Source organism: Leopardus geoffroyi, chromosome B1 (genome assembly GCF_018350155.1).
Source record: "Leopardus geoffroyi isolate Oge1 chromosome B1, O.geoffroyi_Oge1_pat1.0, whole genome shotgun sequence".
Taxonomy (NCBI): Eukaryota; Metazoa; Chordata; class Mammalia; order Carnivora; family Felidae; genus Leopardus; species Leopardus geoffroyi.
The window spans coordinates 13,879,024-13,896,949 of NC_059327.1; the positions used below are offsets into that span (position 1 = coordinate 13,879,024).

The 17,926-nt window shown below is 46.7% G+C and overlaps 1 protein-coding gene across 1 annotated transcript in view; it reads left to right on the plus strand.

The window, feature by feature from the left end:
- The first annotated feature begins 16,196 nt into the window (after positions 1-16,196).
- The window catches only part of WWC2 (WW and C2 domain containing 2), a 208,383-nt gene continuing 206,653 nt past the window's right edge, over positions 16,197-17,926 (plus strand). The window contains exon 1 of the mRNA XM_045452603.1: positions 16,197-16,746. Within this exon, the coding sequence (XP_045308559.1) occupies positions 16,616-16,746 (131 nt within the window). The 5' untranslated portion in view covers positions 16,197-16,615. The remainder of the gene's footprint in view (positions 16,747-17,926) is intronic.

The following is a 17,926-nucleotide window of genomic DNA, read 5'->3' on the forward strand; positions in this document are numbered from 1 at the left end:
ATAAAAGGCAATGATTGAATTTGTACATTTCAAGATATCTCGGGTCCTGACTGGTTCATTAGGAAGAGCATGCAACTCTTCGTTTTTTAATTTTTTTAATGTTTTTATTTATTTTTGAGAGAGAGACAGAGAGAGAGAGAGAGCACAAGTGGGGTAGGGGCAGAGAGAGAGAGAGGGAGACACAGAATCCAAAGCAGAGTCCAGGCTCTGAGCTGTCAGCACAGAGCCCAACGCGGGGCTTGAACTTGTGAACCACGAGATCATGAACCGCGAGATCATGACCCAAGCTAAAGTCAGACACTTAACCGACTGAGCCACCCAGGCGCCCCAAGAGCATGCAACTCTTGATCTCAGGGGTTGTGAGTTTGAGCCCCATGTTGGGTATAGAGCTTACTAAAAAAAGAAGCTAAAAAAAAAAAAAAAAAAAGATAGATCTATCTTTAAAGAGAGACATCTCCTGATTTCCTGTTCCCGTACAGTGTTTGAACTCACAGAAAAGAAGCTGTCTTAGGTCTACGTAAACTAATTTTCTTTCAGTCAGCTCTCTACTTTGGAATGATTTAGGTTTACATACACACGGCACCCAATTGCCCCTAATGTGGAAATCTTAAAAACCATGGTCCATTTGTCAAGCTAGGAAATTAACATTGGGACGTTACTACTCACTAAACCCCTGACTTTGTTCAGATTTCACCAACGTCTTTTCTGTTCCAGAATCCAACCAGATGCCTTTTAGTTATCATATCTCCTGAGTCTACTCCGGTCTATGATAGTTTCTCGCTCTTTCCCTGTCTTTCTTGACCTGTTTTGGAGAACGTCCCTCAATCTTGGCTTGTCTGATGTCTTTCCCAAGATTAGACTGGGGTTAGGGGTTTGGGGCGTGCATAGTGCAGGACAAAATACACTTCTTATGACATCATATCAGGGCACATGTTATCAATATGACATCACTAGTAATATACTAACCTCGATCACTTCATATTGCCAGATTTCTCCACTTTAAAGTTACTGTTTTTCCCTAGTCTATTTTTTAAAACGAGTCACTGACTCCAGCTCATACTTGGGAGGGAGGAGAATGGGCTTCGTCTCCTGGAGGGAGAAGTAGCCGCATGAATTGTTATGAGTTCTTTTGTGAGAAAAATTTGTTTCTTTCCCACATGTATTTATTCAATCACTGACTTATTATTGGACTCACGTATATTTATTTTATTTTGAGTTGTAACCCAAAACCGTGTTACTGATTTTGTTGGTCAAATAGTTCCAGCTTTGGCTATTTAATGCTATCTCAGGTTGGTGTGTTAAAATGTACCCATGAGAGGGGCACCTGGGTGGCTCAGTCGGTTAAGCGTCTGACTTCAGCTCAGGTCATGATCTCACTGCTCGTGGGTTCAAGCCCCGCGTCGGGCTCTGTGCTGACAGCTCAGAGCCTGGAGCCTGCTTCGGATTCTGTGTCTCCTTTCTCTACCCCTCCCCTGCTTGTTCTCTCTCTCTCTCTCTCTCTCTCTCAAAAATAAACAAACATTTAGGGGCGCCTGGGTGGCGCAGTCGGTTAAGCGTCCGACTTCAGCCAGGTCACGATCTCGCGGTCCGTGAGTTCGAGCCCCGCGTCAGGCTCTGGGCTGATGGCTCAGAGCCTGGAGCCTGTTTCCGATTCTGTGTCTCCCTCTCTCTCTGCCCCTCCCCCGTTCATGCTCTGTCTCTCTCTGTCCCCAAAATAAATAAACGTTGAAAAAAAAAATTTAAAAAAAAATAATAAAAAAAAATAAACAAACATTTAAAAAATTTTTTTTTAATGTTTTTATTTTTTATTTTTGAAGGAGAGAGAGAGAGACAGACAGAGCATGAGCAGGGGAGGGGCAGAGAGAGAGGGAGACACAGAATCCGAAGCAGGCTCCAGGCTCCGAGCTGTCAGCACAGAGCCGGATGCGGGGCTCGAACCCACAAACTGTGAGATCATGACCTGAGCCGAAGCTGGCCGCTCAACCGACTGAGCCACCCAGGCGTCCTAAAAACTAAACAAACATTTTTACAAATTAAAAAAAGTTGAGGAAAATCAAATAATAAAAGACAATGTAGACTGAGTGACAACACAGAGAGGCCAATGGCATCAAAGAAGAATTTGTTACTTACGGTTCCTGAAAGAAGGGGACATATCACACCACACAGGGTCACAGGGGGAAGAACCAGGTTTGGTCAGGAGGTGGATGCAGGAGTGAGGGGAAGGCATAGGCCACAGTCTTGACTGGGGTTTCCTCAGGAGAGGCAAGACAGAGCCAGGCAAACACCGTGGCACTGGTTGGCTTTGAGCCGTAGGGACTGTCGCTGGCCGTCGGGTACCTGGCCCTGGCTGGATACAGAGCCAGGGAAGTACTGACTCGGTGTGCGTGATTCAATGAAGGAGGTGGCTGGACACGTGGATCCGGGAGTAGTTAGAGGGCTTGTGAAATGATTTGAACACACCCACAGAAACTGGATCACAGGGGAGATACAATTTTGGCCTTTAGTTTGGCCCTGTGAGGCCACGCAGACAAATACGGGATCCAAGAAACGCGGTTGTATCAGTAGACTCTTGTCTATGTATATCCTCATTGTTTTGTTCTTTGATCATTTCGTTACTAGCTGGCATCACAAGGTGCTCCAGGCTCAGCCTGGACTTTCCCTGGCTCTAGAATCAGCCATTTCTTCAAGGATTCCTGGTTCTTTTATTGGAGGGGCAGAGAGAGAGAGAGGGAGACACAGAATCCGAAGCAGGCTCCGGGCTCTGAGGTGTCAGCACAGAGCCCGACGCGGGGCTGGAACCCATGAACCGCGAGATCATGACCTGAGCTGAAGTCGGATGCTTAACCGACTGAGCCACCCAGACGCCCGTGTTATTTTTATTATTATTATTATTTAAAGATTTTCTTTTTAAATAATTTCCACACCTAACACGGGGCTCGAATTGACAACCTCGAGATCAAGAATCACGTGCTCTTCCGACTGAGCCAGCCAGGTGCCCTAATGATTCTTAACTTTTTAAGAAAGTCTATGGCAGAAGATTTACTTGACCAAAACAGCCAATAGCCAACAGTGACCTGATGATGTTAAATTTTACAAATGTTCATAAATACGATTCCTAAATCACTATGAGACAGAAAGAAAAATCATTTTTTTTGTCATTATTATTGTTTTCTGCTGGACCTATTTCCTTTTTAGCTGAGAAAGTAGGCTTTTTTTTTTTTTTTTTTTTTACTTGAAGCCCGATCTTCCTTTGGGTCTGGAGTTTTTCTTTTATTATGTAGTATTTCATCACTTTAATATCCCCAGTGAAAAGCAGCACAGCAGTATTAGCATGTAACCTTGACATTCAAGGAATATTTTCAATCTTTGCAGTGGCAGTTTCTTTAACAATGTAAAAATATCTGAAATATTTAGCCTTGACAAAGATATAAGAGATATGTTCTGAACCTATCATTCGTCCATATCTCATTTGAGCATTATAGCTGCTCTGTCTACAGTCTTCCTTTCAAGTTCATGGCTATTGGTTCATAATTAAATAAAGTCTTGTATGGTTAGGTGGAAGGAAAATATCATAGAACCAGAGAGACCACTCAGAGTCGATCAGGGCAATATTTACAAAACTCACTTAATCAAAGGAGTAATGTGGAACTTCTTCAAGAGAACCTCAGGTTATTGGGAAACATAGATTCCACTCCCTTCCGTCGGCGAGTCTGATGCCATAGTCCTGACCCTGAACACCCGAATGCTTAACAAGAGTTCCAGATGGCGTTCACCATTAGGCAAGTTTGGAAACACTGATTTCATCCAAGACCCTGATTGTGTGTTAGGAAACTGAGGCCCGGAGGAGAAGATCCCCTTTCCTCTGAGTGCCCCTCCCCCAACACCCGTTAAACACCTGCTTGTAGATAGCACCAGTAAACTGGGAGCAGATGGCAAGGTTTGGGACAGTGCACAGCTGTGTTCTGCCGGTGGGATTGTACATTGGTACAACCTTCCAGACAGACAGTTTGGCAACGCATGTCAAAATATTAAACGCGCTCGTCCTTGGATCCCGTAATTCCAGACGAGAACGGCATTTCTTAGACTGTCACGGAGACCAGTTGCATCAGAAGCACGTAGGAGCGGTGCTCCGATGGAGAATGCGCTATTAGGATCCATTTTTGAGAGGTGAGGAAACTGAGGCACAGATAATTCAATTTGTTTACCCAAAGTCACGCAGCTCCGTGAGGACACTGGGTCTCAGACCCCAGGAAAGTGACTGGAGCGCCCGTGTTCTTGGCCATCTCACCGCAGGGCAGTGGTTAGTGTGGACCATTGCTATGAGGCGCACGCTGCCTCTTTTCTTTCTGGGCTCATTCGAAAGTGAGTCATGGCTATTAGTGAAAGTAATTTAGGTAGACTTGGACCAGGTTTCTCACTGCCAATTGATGTCAGTTGGTGGTTGCACAATATGAATGTACTTCCTGCGGCTGACCCGTGTTGTTAAAAATCATTAAAGTAACGCATTTTGTGCTATATCAATTTTACCATAGTAAAAAATGACGATAATGGGTTAAAACACACTTTATGAAAAATAATCCATAGGTCTTTAAGGATAAATAATAATGGTAATAATGATGACGATGGCAAAAAGAGATAGGGAAAGTTCTTCACACACAAAAAAATGCCATCTGCTAAATGTGGAAACAACCCCCACCATTTTGAAAAACCATCAAGGTAACAATTGATATGTGTAAGTATGGATCTTCAATAAAATGCCAGATCCAATGGGGGAAAGATTCGTTTGGGAAAAGGATATTCATGCGATCTCAAAGCGTCACCTCACAGATCATTTTTTTAGAGTTTGTTTTTATTTAAAAAAAAAAAAATTTAACGTTTACTTATTTTTGAGATAAGAGAGACAGAGCACGAGACAGAGAGAGACAGAGCATGAACGGGGGAGGGTCAGAGAGAGAGGGAGACACAGAATCTGAAACAGGTTCCAGGCTCTGAGCCGTCAGCACAGAGCCCGACGCGGGGCTCGAACTCACAGACAGTGAGATCGTGACCTGAGCCGAGGTCGGACGCTTCACCGACTGAGCCACCTAGGCGCCCCAGAGTTTATTTATTTTTTGAGAGAGAGTGGGGGAGGGGCAGAGAGCGAGGGAGGCTGAGATAATCCCAAGCGGGCTCTGTGCCATCAGCAGTGGGGAGCCGGGCACTGGGCTCGAACTCACAAACTGCGAGATCATGACCTGAGCTGAAATCAAGAGTCCGATGCTTAGCTGGCTGAGCCCCCCAGGGGTCCCATCACCCCACAGGTAATCAGTAACTACAGACGGAGAAAAGACATCTTTAAAATGGCATCAGATGCCCCTGTCAGTTGCCGCGTTAAGTGAGCAAATCAGGTTTCGCCAATGGTGGCACAAAACCAGCGACACGTGCCTCCAGATGTGATGAGGTGGCAAGTGTGCAACCCCGACTGTGAAGTTCTCTTGACACGAATTTTAATCTGGAACTAATCCTGGGGAGCTCAGCTAAAACCAGATAGTGAGACGTTTTGCAAAACTGCTGGCTTAGACTCTATATCGTTGCCATGAAAGACAAAAAAAAAAAATAAGCAAGGGCATGTTTGAGATTAAAGGAGACTAAGCAGGCAGGACAATTAAGTGCAATATGGTTAAGTTCGTTTTAAACAAAGAGAGGACGTCTTGGGGCAACGGGGGAAATCTGAATACTGACTGCATATTAGATAATATTTATTATATCAATTTTAATGTTTTAGGCTTGATAATAATGCTGTGGTTATGTGGGAAAGTATTTTTTTAAGAGATACATCTTGAAATATTTAGGAATAAAATGCCATATTTGTAATTTACTTTCAAAAGGCTGAGTAAAAAAGTCTAGACCTCGAGCTATAGACGGAATTAAAAGCAATGTGGCAACATGTTAATATTTGCCTCTGAATCTGGAAGATGAACACCTAAGTGCTCGTTATTCTTTCCATTTTTCTGCAGTTTTTCCATTTTTCAAAATAAAAAGTAGCGTCTAACTCTCTAAGTTATGTCTCAAGAAGTAAATGGTTTGGATTTCTTATTTCAAATATACGAAAATAAGGGCGCCTGGGTGGCTCAGTCCCGTCAAGCGTCTGACTCTTGATTTCGGCTCAGGTCATGATCTCACGGTTCATGAATTAGAGTCCCCCACCTCGGGCTCCGTGGTGACAGTGTGATGCCTGCTTGGGATTCTCTCCTTTCTCTCTCTCTGCCCCTGCCCTGATCGTTCTCTCTCTCTCTCAAATAAGCATTAAAAAATAAGTAAACAAAAATCGCACTATTACACCCATAAAATTATGGATATTTAAAGACACAAAAATAGCACAATCTATGGGAATACCCAAATACTGAGAATCAATATTGCGGGACCTTGTTCTTATTCACCTTTTAGTCTTCAGAACCCTGTTCATGGTAAGGGCTTAGTACATGTTGAATGGAGAAGTGAGGAATTTGTTTTATTTTGTAACCGGGTGTTTTAGGCAACTCCTTGGAAAGGTGATTTGGATGTTTTATGCAGAAAGAGGGAGGTGAGCCGGAGGGTAACAGAAAGTGGCTTGCGTGGAGTGCCTGGGTGGCTCAGTCAGTGAGGCGTCGGACTTTGGCTCAGGTCATTGGGTCTGTAAGTTCAAGTCCCGCATCGGGCTCTGTGCTAACAGCTCCGAGCCTGGGGCCTGCTTCCAATTCTGTGTGTGTGCCTCTCTCTGCCCCTCCCCCCCCCTCAAATTAAATAAACACTTAGAAGAATTTTGAATTGAAAGTGTTTGGTAAGTAGGTAGAACATTCCCTGTGTAGAATTATTGTTGTGTATAATTTGTTATAGTTTTTAAAAAGTTCTGGTACAGGGGCACCTGGCTGGCTGGGTCTGTAGAGCACGTGACTCTTGATCTTGAGGTTGTGAGTTCGAGCTCCACGTTGGGTGTAGAGATTACTTAAAAGTAAAATCTTAAATAAAATAAAAAAATAAAAAGTTGTGGTACAGGATAATAATTTGAAGGATATAGTTTCGTGTTATGGAATTATCATAATTGGATCTTCTTTGTATATAGGTCCCCAAATCTGTAAATAAATGAACAAGGAAACTCTTAGTCTATTTTAGAAAGAATAACCTTCAGTGTGGCATTTGCTTTCACACACACACCAAATGTGCTAATTATAACTAAATTTTTCATCTGTTCACGAAAGCATGTTTCCCAGGTGTTGGGTATTCCTCACACTTCGAGATCAAACTACAGTATTTCCGTGTGTGTGTGTGTGTGTGTGTGTGTGTGTGTGTGTGTGTGTGTACGAGAGAGCCAGAGAGACAGACAAAGAGCAGTTGAACATACAGAAAAGTGTGTAAAACAAGGCACACATTTTGACCAATAAGTAGTAAGCAAACAAGTGAAAAAACAGAACATTTTTAGAATCCCCCTTCCCATGTCCTTTTCCCCAGGTTCAACATCATCTCTCTCTTTAGAAGTAAGTACGACCTTGACCCTTGTGACAATTATTTTCCTGTCTTTCTCTATATTTCTACCTCTTTGTATACATCTCTAACCCATACGGCTTGGTTTTACCTGTTTCTGTGAACTTCACGTGAATGAAATCATACTGTGCAAATTCTTCTGTTACCTGCTTTTTTACTCCAACATGACGTTTTTAAGGATTCACCCAAAGGGTTTTGTGCACGTGTGGACAATGCATTTATTATTACTGTATTGTACTCCATTGTTTAAACATGCTACAACTTATTCATCCACTATATTCTTTATTGTACATATGCAAATTTCAGTTTTGGGGTTACTGCAAGTAATATTGCTCAACCGATTGAACCACCCAGGTGCCCCTATACTTGATATTATTAAAATTAAAAATTTTTGCCAATCTAGTAGCTGTAGGAGCTATCTGGTTGTGCTTTGAATTTTCATTTCACTTCATTCATTTTACCAATGATGTTGAGCACCTTTGCATGTGTTTATTGGCAAGATAGATTTCTTTGAACATGTTTTGTTCCATGGACCCTTCCCCCCCCCCCATCAATTTGAATATCCCTCAAATCGGACACATTTGGGAGATTATATTGTAGCTAAATTTTTTTTCTACTTTTTTACTGTTAGTTTTAATTTTTTAAAGCTTATTTATTTTGAGAGAGAGAGAGAGAGAAAGGGAGAGAAAGAGAGAGAGCAGGGGAGGGGAAGAGACAGAGGGAGAGAGAGAATCCCAAGCAGGCTCTACACTGTCAACCCAGAGCCCCACTTGGGGCTTGATCCCATTAGCCATGAGATCACGACCTGAGCCAAAATCAAGAGTTGGGCGCTTAACTGACTGAGCCATTCAGGTGCCCCACTTTTTTTTTTTTTTTTTAGAGTAGGCTCCACACCCAATGTAGGGCTTGAACTCACGACTCTGAGATCAAGAGTTGCATGCTCTCCCAACTGAGCCAGCCGGGCACCCCAATTGGAGATAAATGTCTTAACATCAAATTCAAAGCATTGAGGTCAACATCAGAGAACCAAGAACTGAGGGGAAGAGAGAAGATGAAGTGAGGCAAGAGAGACAGGCTGATAAATAATTACTAGAATAATAGTAAACTTTTAAAAATGTTTATTTCTTTTTGACAGAGAGAGAGAGAGAGAGAGAGAAAAAACACAAGCGGGGGAGGGGCAGAGAGAGAGGGAGACAGAATCTGAAGCAGGCTCCAGGCTCTGAGCTGCCAACGCAGATCCCAATGTGGGGCTCGAACCCGCGAACTACGAGATCATGACCTGAGCTGTAGTGGAACGCTTAACGACTGGGCCACCCAGGCGCCCCAGAAATAAAAACTTTAATGGAAATTTCAGAGTGGTTGGAAGGGAGAGGTCAAATTCCCTCCATAGGAGAGAATACAATCCCACCTTTTATTTTAATTTTTTTAATTTTTTTTTGTTTAACCTTTATTTTTGAGACAGAGAGAGACAGAGCATGAACAGGGGAGGAGCAGAGAGAGAGGGAGACACAGAATCGGAAACAGGCTCCAGGCTCTGAGCTGTCAGCACAGAGCCCGACGCGGGGCTCGAACTCACAGACCGTGAGATCATGACCTGAGCCGAAGTCGGACGCTTAACTGACCAAGCCACCCAGGCGCCCCCCCAATCCCACGTTTTAAAGAAGCTATTTTTCAGAGACTGTAAAGCTGGATGGAAACAAATGCAAATTGAAGATGGCAAAAGAAAAATAGAGCCTCGTATTATTTCATTATATAAGAAAGAATGTTAATGAACACCTACTCCAAGAGTCTACCGCACAGGGTATATAAGAGGTGCCCTCTGAGGGCCTCACTCACATAAATGTGCATTTAAGCTTTTGTTCCTTTCCACTATAAGTTGGAGATTCTAAATGTTCAATATCTTTTTAGCAACCATAGAATTTGCTCTGTGTGGGGCTTCCATCTGCAGTGAATAAGGTAAAACCTCATCTGTTTGATGTTGCTTACAATTGAATTTCAATGATGGTTGTTGCCTAAGGTGTTGTTATAATAATAATTAACTGGGGTTGGGGGGAAGTAGCTTATGGTAATCAAGATTTCTGGTTTGGCCTAGCGCTGGAATTCTTAAAGATCACATGCCTGTCTTCTGAAGGACTGTCTAGACCAATACATTTTAGGAATTATGGATTCGGGCTACCTAGCCACAATAATAGAGGTGTTATTTATTTCAACCAGTTCCGTGGCAAAGAACAAAAACAAGAACAAAAAACCCACTCTGGTTTGATTCAGAAAAAAAGGGACGCTCTCTTTATGAAGAAGTTCCACTTTATATGATCGCTGATCTCCCGGAGGAAACGGGGAATATTAAAATATTGAAAACCTGGTCATCTTGTCCCACACGTGAGTTGGTGCAGTAGCATAAGGATAAAGGTTACGGCAAGAATTCATTCACAGATGGTTTACACGCTAGGAACTACTTTGCACGCACATCCTGAAAATGGCGACCACATTTTACAAAGAAACAAACTAGATCATATGGCATGACCGAGGAGTCAGAGGCCAAATATAGGATTATAGATGGGTTGCTTAAATCTTATTGACTTGCCCTGACCTGTCCTTTCCCATATTCAGTCCAGAATCCTCGACCCTCTACAGACTTTCAGGTGGGTGACGCCCCACCATACATTTGCAGTCCTGGCCTTTTGTTTGAGCTCCAGTCCCGACCTTTCACTTTCTGCTGGGTATCTCTAATTTCTAGAAACAACCTCCATATCAGATCCCCCTTTGGACTTCCTCATTTATTTCAGCTATTTGAGTCTCTCTTGACGGCCTAAAATCTTGGACTCCTACCAGACTCCTCCTTCTGGTCTATTCACTGCGCCCTTCTTAATCTAATCAGTAGCACATTCTTGCTAGATCATTTCTTTTCATCCCCCCTTCCCCCACCCCGCTTGCCTTATTTTTAATGCAGACCTTTATCTCTCTCATACCTATATTATCACGCCAGCCTCCTAACTCCACGGCTCCAGCCAGTCTTGGGCTGTTTTGCGCCAGATTTATCTTTGAGCTTTGCACACCCGTTTCTTTGCACAAGCATGCCCTGCCTTGCCAGTCCGTTCTGGCGTCGTGTCTGAGCTCAACTCTACCCCATCCCCTTTCTTTAGTGATCATTTTCCTCATGTATACTTCTTTGACGGACCCCCCCCTGACGGCCCCCTGTCTCTATGAAAACTCCCTTAGTTTACTGTCTCAGTTCTTCCTTAGACACTACGGAAGAGTGCCGAACACTGCTGTTGGTCTTTACATTTTATGATTGGCTCTACCTCCAAGGAAGTTAGCAAGCGTGTCTTTTTTCCACTCAGTGTATCCTGGACATCTTTTTTTTTTTTTTTTTTTTTTTTTTTTTTTTTCCCCCAGCACATATATATTTATCTAATGCTCTTTATTTTATTTTATATTTGTAAGTAGGCTCCATGTGCAACGTGGGGCTTGAAGTCACGACCCTGAGATTGAGAGTCACGTGCTCTACTGACTGAATCAGTTCTTTTAACGCCTGCTGAGTATGGGGTGCATGAAAACTCATTGAACCAGTCTGTTACTCATGGACACCGGTGGTTTTGTTATCATCAAACACACTGCAATGAACACCCTTGCATATCTTGGGGGGCTATAATACCCATAGGTGAAATTGCAGCCCTGGGATTGCTGGATTGAAAAATATTTTTCAAATATGCTTAAACATATTTTAAAAATATTTTATCTCCTTTATATATTATATATATTTATATTTTTTACATCTTTATATTTTAGGTTTTATATGTTTTATATTTATACATATTTATGTCTATTAGTATATACTTTTAAAACTTGGATTCACATAATTTGCACCCTCTGCTTTCATTTATTTCCTTCTCATTTATTTTTTTAATATAATTTATTGTCAAATTGGCTAACATAGAGTGTGTTCAGTGTGCTTTTGGTTTTGGGGGTAGATTTCCGTGATGCATCGCTTACATACGACACCCCGTGCTCATCCCAACAAGTGCCTTCCTCAGTGCCCATCACCCATTTTCCCCTTTCCCCCCTCCCCATTCATCCTCAGTTTGTTCTCTGTATTTAAGAGTCTCTTATGGTTTGCCTCCCTCTCCCCTCTGTTTGTATCTATTATTTCCCCCTTCCCTCCCCCATGGTCTTCTGTTAAGTTTCTCAAGTTCCACATATGAGTGAAAACATATGATATCTGTCTCTCTCTGACTGACTTATTTCACTTCGCATAATACCTTCCAGTTCCATCCACGTTGCTGCAAATGGCAGGATTTCATTCTTTCTCATTGCCAAGTAGTATTCCATTGGATATATAAACCACATCTTCTTTATCCATTCATCAGTTGATGGACATTTAGGTTATTTCCATAATTTGGCTATTGTTGAAAGCACTGCTATAAACATTGGGGGTACATGTGTCCCCATGCATCAGCACTCCTGTATCCCTTGGGTTAATTCCTAGCAGTGCTATTGTTGGGTCGTAGGGTAGTTCTATTTTTAATTTTTTGAGGAACCTCCACACTGTTTTCCAGAGCGGCTGCACCAGTTTGCATTCCCACCAACAGGGCAAGAGGGTTCCCGTTTCTCCACATCCTCGCCAGCATCTATAGTCTCCTGATTTGTTCATTTTAGCCACTCTGATGGGCGTGCGGTGGTATCTCAGTGTGGTTTTGATTTGCATTTCCCTGATGAGGGGCGACGTTGAGCATCTTTTCATGAGTCTGTTGGCCATCTGGCCTACTTTCATTTTAGATATCACTCATCTTCCTGCCCCCCGGGATTTAGACATTGACCGTGGGGGTTTTGTTTAATGGCAGCTCATCCCCTCAGACTATGACTACCAGGAAGGTGTTAAGCCAGGTAGAGAAGAAGGGAAATGAGGGCCAGAAAACAGACTCCTTAGTGGCCAGTGTATAGCTTCTTAGACTGGGGGAATCTGCTATCCTCTGCCAGTTATTACCTGGAGCCCAAATGAAATCTGAATGTATCTATTTATAAAATAGGGATAATCTTTACTTCATTTTTATAGATATGAACATAGATGAAATAAGATTTCATTGTCTTGGGGCGCCTGGGTGGCTCAGTTGGTTAAGCATCTGACTTCGACTCAGGTCACGATCTCGCGGTCCGTGAGTTCGAGCCCGGCGTCGGGCTCTGGGCTGATGGCTCGGAGCCTGGAGCCTGCTTCCGATTCTGTGTCTCCCTCTCTCTCTGCCCCTCCCCCGTTCATGATCTGTCTCTCTCTGTCTCAAAAATAAGTAAACGTTAAAAAAAAAAAAAAAGAATAAAAAAAAAAAAAAAGATTTCATTGTCTTAACCATTAGGAATTCTCCAGGAGGTTGGTACTGTGCAATTGTGTGAACTCAGAACAGCAGAGTCCAAACTTGATCAAGATAAAAAAAGCGGTAGAGGGTAGTGAGTTTCTTGTCACCTTAACCGCTTTTGTGCGACCAAATGTTTCCTGTGCCTACAAGTAGGAAAGAAGGAGTGAGCTTGTCTCTTAATTGCTTTAGAGTTTTGTTTATTTACTTAACGCACCTTTTTGAAGTCCCGCAATTTATGGAACAATAAATGTCATTTTACCGCAGTGTGTTATTTTGGCATGCTCATCGGTTTTAGAAGTTTGCGTAAAAATATTTATCTGAGGGGCGCCTTGGTGGCTCAGTCGGTTAAGCAGCCCACTTCGGCTCAGGTCGTGATCTCACAGTTTGTGGATTCGGCCTCCGCACTGGGCCCTGTGCTGACAGCTTGGAGCCTGGAGCCTGTTTCAGATTCTGTGTCTCCCTCTCTCTCTCTGTCTCTCTGTCTCTCTCTCTCTGCCCTTCTCCCGCTTATGCTCGCTCTCTCTCAAAAGTAAATAAAGATTAAAAAATATTTATCTGAAAGCTTATCAAATTTGAAATCGTACCACAAAGTATTTTGCAGTTATTCATTCTAGTGAAACAAATTAAGTTGTGGCAACTGGAAAGTTACTTTTCTTTTTTTTTTTTTAAATAGCAGGATGTAGACATTTTAGTATAATACATGTTTTTTAATGGGTAGGTGCGGGAGCCTGGAAGGAAGGCTGAAACAAGAATAGTTTGGCTGCGTTGCTGAGTGATGTTATTAGTATACTAGAATGCAAATTTTGGCCATGCAAGTGAGTGAGTCAGTTCAGAGTGGTCCAAAACAAAGCCCCTTCACCTTCTCACACCTTAGTAGTGTGAGAGATTAGTTTCAGACAGGCCTCATTTTTTTCACACCATTCAGAAGTCCAAATTTAAGATTACCCACCAGGATGTCACAGGTCACTGGGAACTGGAGAAGCTTGCCTTGTGTGATCACGTCTTGACGAGTGGAGTGGGGGCAAAACAAGAGACCGGGAGTTGGGGGCTTCTCTTTGGAAGACCTAGAAGGACAAAGGGATTGAATTCATTGGATGACTCCCTTCCTCACCTTCTGCTTTTCAGAGTTTCTGGTGCTTTAAAGTTTCCACGTCAAGTGCAAATGCAACTCTTTCTAAGACTCCGGCGGGAGAAGGCAAGTCCTGTGGCTGCCGTGAAGCTGTTCCGAGCCTGGCCCTCAGTCCTTACTCTTCAGGACCTCACTCCTCCCTCCTCCACCTTCAAGACTGACTGCAGATGGCCGGACTCCCTGGGAATCTGGAAGCCCTGGACATCCCTGGGGCAGCTGCTACCCCAAACCTCGGTGTGCTGTACCATTGTCAATCCTGAGTCACTTGACTCCCTTACCGGTCTGTGAACCCAGGAGACAGGACTTTGTTCCAAACGCTCGGAAAGCCCCTGTCCCCTCTCCGATGCTGTGTCCTGCACAAGGTGGGGAAGTCATTTTGTGTTAGGCAGGACACAAATTGTCATGATTAAGCGAATTCATACCAGGAGGTGAATGACTGAGCTCCGGGACCCTTCTTTAGGGTGTTTTACTTTTAAAAAATTATTTATTTATTTATTTATTTATTAAAAAAAATTTTTTTAATGTTTATTTATTTTTGACAGAGAGAGAGAGAGAGACAGAGCATGAGTGGGGGAGGGGCAGAGAGAGAGGGAGATACAGAATCTGAAACAGGCTCCAGGCTCTTAGCTGTCAGCACGGAGCCCGATGCGGGGTTCGAACTCACAGACTGTGAGATCATGACCCGAGCTGGAGTCGGACGCTCAACTGACTGAGCCACCCAGGCACCCCTAAAATACTTTTTTTAATGTTTTTATTTATTTTTGAGGAAGAGAGAGAGTGGGGAGGGGCCGAGAGAGAGAGAGGGAGACACAGGACCCAAAGCAGGCTCCAGGCTTTGAGCTGACAGCACAGAGCCCCACACGGGGCTCGAACCCACAAACAATGAGATCCTGACTTCAGCCGGAGTGGGATGCTTAACTGACTGAGCCACCCAGGTACCCCATACTTTAAAAGAAGCTGTTAGTAACCCGGAAGAATATGAATGGGGGATGGTGTAGACCCAGCTGGAGAATACTTTTGGGCCTCGAAGACCCCCTCCCAGACCCTGTGGCTGGGGGCACTGAATGCCCTGCGACAGGGCTCTGCCAGTCCTACCGCTCCTGGTACTGTCCTACCCGGAGCCCGAGGTCCAGCCCCCAGTCCGTGCCCACCGGGCCGAATAAAGAACTGCTTGTGGGCTAAGAAAGATCCACGTTCCATGTAATATTCATCCAGGGCCTAGGAAAGCCTGGCTTCCGGGCCGCAGTGGGCTCCCTCCAGCGTGGTGGCCCACACCTTCTTGGCCACAGCGGGGTTCGGGTGGGGGACTTCCCGCCGCGGGGGCTGGGCGGAAGGGACCGGTTCCAGGATTTGTCCACGTCCAACTGTCCTAAACCCCTGCAGCGGAGGCCAGCGGCAGAGGGGCCCTGATGGCTGGCCTGGCCCCCGAGGGTTGAGCGGCCCGACCCGGCGGGAGGCTAGGGTGCCTTCTGCTCCCTGGCCCGCGTCGGGGTGGGAGGCAGTCGCTTCCCAGGATCAGGCTGGAGTTTCCCCCACAGGCCACAGGGGCAGGCGTGTCACTGCGCTCTGGGACCGCTGGACCCGCCTTCGCTTTCCGCCGCGAGGCCCGTGGCCTCTGGGCTGAGGTCATGGAGGGCCAGGCGCCCTGCAGAGGCCCCAGGGGCGACACCGCCCCGGACACGCCACCGACACGCTTCTAAGCGCTTTCGGTGCTTTTTACACTTTTCCACCACCCCGAACCGCCCTCGGGTGCCAAAGTAGCCCAGGGAGCGGCGTGGGGAAGCCTTTGTGCCCTCGCTGCTTGCTGGGACTTTTTCTTCCCGAAGAGAGCTTCCCCCACCCCTTTCCTCTCGAAAGTCTTGTGGTTTCCCTAGAAGTCGGAAAGAAGTTGCGAAGGTTGCGGAGCGCTCTCTGGCTCTTTTCTGTCCCGAAACTTTAAAAATCCCAAGGCGTGTGGCCGCCGGAAGATACTTGGGGTCAAGGGGAGGGAGCGAACAGCGCATTCCTTCGCCCTCTTCCCGCCCACCTGGTCCCCCAGCTCCCCTCCACCGCCCCCGCCCCGGGCTCGGCCCGGCGCCCCAGTTCTTGCAGCAGGCCCCGGGAGCTGCAGGGTTAAGCCCTGGAATGTGGCGGCGAGGAATGTGCATGCAGATGAGCCCAGCGTGGGGAGGGGCGGGTGAGGGCGGGCCCGGGGCGGGGCGCATGCTAATAGCATGCAAATGAGGAGGCCCGTCGCCGCCGGGGCCGCCGCTCCGTGGAGCTTCCCGGATCCGAGCCCAGACGGCGGCGGCTCGGGCAGCCTGGGCGCCGCGACCCTCGGCGGCCACAGGGGGACGGGGAGGAGGAGGAGGAAGAGGCGGAGGCAGCGGTTGCAGCCGCGAGGAGGAGGAGGAGGAGGAGGAGGAGGAGGAGGGTTCGCTCGCCTGCTCCGACGCAGACATGGTGGACTGATCCCCGGCGGGGCCGAGAGCAGGGTTTCCTGAGGCGCCCCCCGCGCGTGGCCCCGCCGCGCCCCGCGCCCCGCAGCCCCTCGCCGGCGCCCGCGTCGGGTGCGGCGGTCGGGCCGGGCATTCGCGTTCCCGCCGCGTCCCGCGCCCGGTCCCTATGGAGGCGCCGCTCGCCGGCGAGGCCGCCGACCATGCCTAGGAGGGCCGGGAGCGGGCAGCTGCCGCTACCCCGGGGCTGGGAGGAGGCCAGGGACTACGACGGCAAGGTCTTCTACATCGACCACAACACCAGGAGGACCAGCTGGATCGACCCCCGGGACAGGTGGGCGGCCGGGCCGCGGGTGGGCGCGGGGACCCGCCTCAGTAGCGCGGCGGCTGTTGTCCGGGAGATCCGGCCGATCGGCGGCGCCCGCGGCGCGGGGGGCGTGGGGCGTGGGGCGTGGGGCGTTGCCGGCCCCGGGGTGCCGGGAGGGGTCTCGGGAAGGAGGCGCGGGACCCTCAGCCAGCGAGGAGCCCCGTAGGGGGCCAGTTGGAGCCGCCCCTTCCAGGGCCTCTTTGCCTTGCTCCCTTCTCGACGCCCCCTGGGACCTTTAGACACTCCCGGCCGGGAGGCAAGGGTGGCATTGGCGCTCCGGGCTGGCACTCCGTGTCCAGTTAATGGACCCCGAGGGGCCACCTGAGCCCCGTGGCGAGCTCGCTTCCGCCTGAAGTGGGCCAGATTTGCGCTGGAGGGTATCTTCGGCCTTTGGGAGGAGGGGGCGGGCCGGGAGCCTCCTGGAGAAGGCCTGAGTGCAAGGTGGGGAACCAGCCAACCAAGCCACCTGTGGCATCTTCTCTTGGCTGTCCTTGGCTCCCTGCCTTGACTGCAAGCTCCTGACGGGGCGCGCCACCGGTCAGGCCGGAGGTCCTGGGCGTGGAGGGGGGCTCCAGGCACCCTTCCTCGCCGAGCCCTGGCTGTGGGTGTGATAAGCTCTGCCCCTCAGAGTTTAGAAATACTTTTTTTGGGGTGGGGGTGGTGGTGGTGTTACTGCGTACTGCCCTCACCAGAAACCTTGAACTGAGTCCCCACATCTTGAAAAGGCAGATTGTGTTTTGAAGAAAGAAATGCAGTGAACATTGGAACAGACTTGAGCTTATCACGATTTCTTGTAGTTTTCAACCCACACTTGTTAGTCCTGCTCGGAGGTAAAGAGGGGAAGCATAACCGAATCATCGTCTAAGAAGTTCCGGAGCTGAAGTTTTGCTAAATGTTCACAAATGTTGGTCCTTTATCCCGTCTTGTTACCCTTCAAAGGAAAATTTCTTATAGTGCGATTTATTATAAGAATAATAGATATTCCTAATTGTAAATTTGTAAATTGGCCATTAAGGAGGCCAATTTTTACAGTTCCTAACTGTAAATTAGGGGTTTATAACCTTTTTTTTTTTTTTAGGTGCTTCTACTAAACATTGCCCCGTTTCTCAATTTGAAGCTGGAAGAGTTTCATACTATATGTTCTCAA